The following is a 2,833-nucleotide window of genomic DNA, read 5'->3' as shown; positions in this document are numbered from 1 at the left end:
TGATGACGTGCTTCGTGCGGTGCCGTCGTGTCGCGACGACGCTTCACCATCACCATCACCACATGTGCTGCTGACGAGCGAATCTTGGTCGATTACACCATCGTCTCCAGCACATCCACCGCCATCACCCTGCACGCTGGTGGTAGCCGTGCGAGTTGATGCCACCACATCCTGCTCTGCTGCTGTGGTCGCTGCTGTGGTTGAATGTGGCGTCTGCACCACCCTTTCGTTGCCATCACCACCATTGTCGCCACCACCGTCATTGTCACGTGTTCGCTGCTGCTCCTCCTCCCGCGCCATCTTGTTCACGCGCTTCAGCTCCGAGACCATCGCCCTGGTGGTGGTGGTAAATGTGTCAACAGTGAGCACAGAGAAGTGGACGTGCGTGCATGTGTGCATGTGTATGTGTGTGCGACTGCACGTGGTACATGCAATATATGACATGTATGTCACGCAGCGCATGCGCGCTCACTTGACGTTTGGGCGCTGCTTGCCTGATTCCTGGAGCGTCGTCTTGTTGAAAGGGAAGATGCGAACAAAGTTCCCAATCTCGTACGGATACAGATCGTCCACCTGTGCACACGCGCACAAATTCAGGTGTGAGCATGTGAGAATGAGCACGCACAAACACACACACTACAATACACGCACACACTACAATACACACACATTCCCCATTCGCCTGGATGTACTCATTGTAGGGAGAGGACGACTCACGGGTACGCTGTGCTGCTGCTGCTGCTTCTTCTTCTTGCTGCTGGACGGGTGGCGGCTGGTGCGGCGGCGTGTTGGGCGCGTCCCCGTCGCCTCGTAGTTCAACGCACGCACAATGTCCCTGGTTGCAAATGATGATGATGTCGTGGTGGTGGTGGTTGGTGTGGTCATGTGTGAGTGGTTGAGACTCGTACGCCGCTGTGCAAAACGCAGCACAAGCTCACACACACAAGCTCACATATACACACACAATGCACGCACACATACACACAATGCACGCACACATACACACACAACACACGACACGACTGACTGGATGAGCGGGATCTTGACGTCGCGGTCCTGTTGGCAGTCGAGGCCGAGCGCCGGGGAGAAGTTGACCTCAATCAGCCAGGGCTTCAGCCGCTCATCAAGCAGCACGTCAAACCCGTACAGCTCAAAGCACGACGACTGCTGCTTCACCTGGCAGTGCGAGGTTTGTGTTTGTGTGTGTGTGTGTGTGTGTGTGTGTGTGTGTGTGTGTGTGTGTGTGTGTGTGTGTGTGTTTGTATGTGTGTGTGTGTGTGTGTGTGTGTGTGTGTGTGTGTGTGTGTGTGTGTGTGTGTGAGTGAGTGATGTAGTGACATGCACCGTGAGTCACAGCATACCGAATCACACCAAATCGACAAAACCAAACCAACGCAACCCACCCCCAACAAAATATGACAAGCACACTCACCCCGGTGAGACAGAGCAGCGTGTAGATGAAGATGTTGGAGACGCGCCTCCAAATGCGTTTGTCGTCGATGTTGTTGTCACGAAAGTACTGCCGAAGCTGCCCGATGGTCCACTGGAGAAATGGTGCACGTGTGTGGTGTTGTGAAAGTAGTGAGGGGATGTGCGTCTGCGGGTTATCGACGTGTCGTACCGACCTCACACACTCACTCACTCACACACTCACACACTCACACACTCACACACTCACACACACTCACTCACTCACACACACACACACACACACACACATGTGCGCACCTTGCAGCCTGCGCCAGCCGCATGGGACGACGACGATGGTGTTGATGATGGTGTCGTTGTTGATGTTGTGGTTGTCGTTGTGGTGGTGGTTGTTTTCTGCTGCTTTGTCTTTGGGTTGTGCTTGTTGATGGAAGTGTTGGTCAGGTGGCAGTAGAGATCGCTCAGGTCCGACAGATTGTACTCGCTGGTGCCAAACCGCGCAATCCCTGCGCACAAGCGGAAGGGACGCAAGCATCGTGGTGATGATGCGGAGGATGGTGAATAAAGGTCGTAGATGTGTTGGAATTGGTGCTATCAAGACTTGAAATCTGCAACTGAGTGGCAAAACAAGTGCGTTCAAACACACACACACACAGACACATACACACACACACACACACACACACACACACACACACACACAAAGTCACGCACCATCTCGGTAGGCGTAGACGACGAGCGGTTGGAAAGACGTCACAAGCACATACAACCGCATGTCCTGAGCAGGTATAGCAGTGCCAGCACGTGTGAGGCTTGCTGTAGCGAAGAGGTAAATGCAGGCATGCTGTGGTAGTAGCGTCGTTGTAAACCATTCACACGTCGCAACACACACACGCACGCACACGCACACACACACATATACACTCACTCACTCACTCACACGCACGTACACACTCACAAACACACACACACACTTACACACCACCGCGCTCACGCCCCCCCCCCCAGCGCTGTCCCTCAGATCAACCGGAAGCAACGCACCATCTTGAAGCCGTTGATGGTGAGCGGGCGCTCTATGTATTCTTGGATGACGGTCGAGCACGAGAAATCAAGATCCTCCAGCCGCCGCAGCAGGAAGATGCCCCCGTCCCCGCGACGAGTCCGACGGCTGGCAGGCAGGTGTGTGTGTGTATGTGTGTGTGTGTGTGTGTGTGTGTGTGTGTGTGTGTGTGTGTGTGTGTGTGTGTGTGTGTGTGTCGACTCTTGCGTTTTTATTATCTGGGGTGGATGAGACGTGCGCTTTCGTTGCAGATTCAGGTGTGATTTGCCTGTCATCCGATTCGTGGAAATGAAGCCAGGCGCCACACAAAATGATGATATTATGAGACAGCAGCGCCTTGTGCAT

The 2,833-nt window shown here is 54.0% G+C and overlaps 1 protein-coding gene across 1 annotated transcript in view; it reads right to left on the bottom strand.

Annotated features, from left to right (window-relative positions):
- Positions 1–2,833, bottom strand: part of PTSG_02922 (uncharacterized protein) — a gene marked incomplete at both ends in the record, with an annotated part of 4,745 nt that overhangs the window by 483 nt on the left and 1,429 nt on the right. Inside the window, 8 exons of the mRNA XM_004996378.1 lie at positions 129–334; positions 473–573; positions 718–835; positions 1,028–1,176; positions 1,427–1,543; positions 1,729–1,934; positions 2,143–2,206; positions 2,470–2,596. Of these exons, the coding sequence (XP_004996435.1) occupies positions 129–334; positions 473–573; positions 718–835; positions 1,028–1,176; positions 1,427–1,543; positions 1,729–1,934; positions 2,143–2,206; positions 2,470–2,596 (1,088 nt within the window). The remainder of the gene's footprint in view (positions 1–128; positions 335–472; positions 574–717; positions 836–1,027; positions 1,177–1,426; positions 1,544–1,728; positions 1,935–2,142; positions 2,207–2,469; positions 2,597–2,833) is intronic.

The sequence above is a fragment of the Salpingoeca rosetta genome, assembly GCF_000188695.1.
Source record: "Salpingoeca rosetta unplaced genomic scaffold supercont1.6, whole genome shotgun sequence".
Classification (NCBI taxonomy): Eukaryota; class Choanoflagellata; order Craspedida; family Salpingoecidae; genus Salpingoeca; species Salpingoeca rosetta.
This window is presented reverse-complemented; position numbering and strand designations above follow the sequence as displayed.